This window comes from Phalaenopsis equestris, unplaced genomic scaffold (assembly GCF_001263595.1).
Source record: "Phalaenopsis equestris unplaced genomic scaffold, ASM126359v1 Scaffold196509, whole genome shotgun sequence".
NCBI lineage: Eukaryota > Viridiplantae > Streptophyta > Magnoliopsida > Asparagales > Orchidaceae > Phalaenopsis > Phalaenopsis equestris.
The window spans coordinates 1-1,274 of NW_018216458.1; the positions used below are offsets into that span (position 1 = coordinate 1).

At 38.3% G+C, this 1,274-nt stretch overlaps 1 protein-coding gene across 1 annotated transcript; it reads right to left on the reverse strand.

The window, feature by feature from the left end:
* Positions 1-124: 124 nt before the first annotated feature.
* Positions 125-841, reverse strand: LOC110035164 (probable glycosyltransferase STELLO2; the record flags this gene model as incomplete). Its single annotated transcript, XM_020739404.1, has 2 exons — positions 125-618; positions 715-841. Coding segments are annotated over 2 exons (604 nt in total), but the record flags the coding sequence as incomplete, so codon positions are not given.
* Between the last annotated feature and the right edge of the window lie 433 nt (positions 842-1,274).

Below are 1,274 nucleotides of genomic sequence, written 5' to 3' on the forward strand. Positions count from 1 at the left end.
AAGCACATGATAGTGCACTCTAAAAATTTTCCTAAGCTCCACAAATCATAAAACATAAACCAATTTTATAAGCCACATGAAAGCACACTATATAAGAATAAAGAAATTTCTAAAAACTGGAATCAAAACAGGTTCAGGCAATCATACCAATTCCATCAGCAGAGGGTCACCTGAAGCCATGACCTGCACCAGCTTTATAAAATCTGGCTCATTTTGCACCTTCAGAGGGTACACCGCCGGCGCTTTGGCCCTATAATGACTCAATGCAGAACCATTGGATGGCAATTCCTTCTCATAGACAACTCTCGCCAGGGCATCTGAGTCAAAATTCTGCTCAGAATCCATGGCTATAAAAAACAACGGTACAGCAACGTTATGGTGTATATTTAGGTCCCCAACAAGTTCGGCAAGGTCGGTGAAGTCACCGACGAAGCGGCGAGGAACATAAAAGATCTCGCTGCTGCAGATAATGAGTTCATCTTCACTGGTTCCCTTTTTATAACTAACCTGAAGGTGCACAGGGAGAGTGTCCACAACTTTCTTCACCATGGCTGCCTGCTTCACAAACCATTCTGAGCTCTTACTATTGATGGAGACAGACGCCCAAGATTGGGGAACCTGGGAAAAGAAGAAGAAATTATATGGAATGTTGTGTGTATTTCAAGAAGGTGGAGGAAAAAAAAGTTAAGGTCAACAGGGATGGAATTGATTAACTTTGTTAGTAATCCACAGCCTGGACTTGTCAGCCTGCAGAAGATTCCAATAATTAAGAACCATGGAATCCTGAAGAAACAGAAAACCTTCTGCATTATCAAATTGTTGGAATATCCTGGGAAGGTGCCTGAGTCAAAAGAGAAAAATTCAGTTGAAAAGGTGAGAATTTATAGGTTATCTTACTTGGATTTGTAAGTGAGCACCGTGTAAATAATAAATGTCATGGCAATAACTTGACATAAATTATTGCAGACCTAGTGATGCTGTAAATGGGACTTTTTCTGTAATATTATTTTACTGCATAGAATTCCAATGGTTTATGTATTGATCAAGTTAAAAATTTAACTTTTAGACTATGAAGGAAAGTAAAAAAGGAAGCTTTGAGTACAAGGTTATACTTCCGCACTGAATCTCATACTCATAAAGGCAGTCAGTCATGGAAGACAAAATTTAAGGTACTTATTTTAAGTTTTTATGATGGACTTCGGTGATGGTTGATAGAATTACATTCCACTTGTAAAGTTCATCTACAATAATAATTTTCAAGCGATAACTGGCAT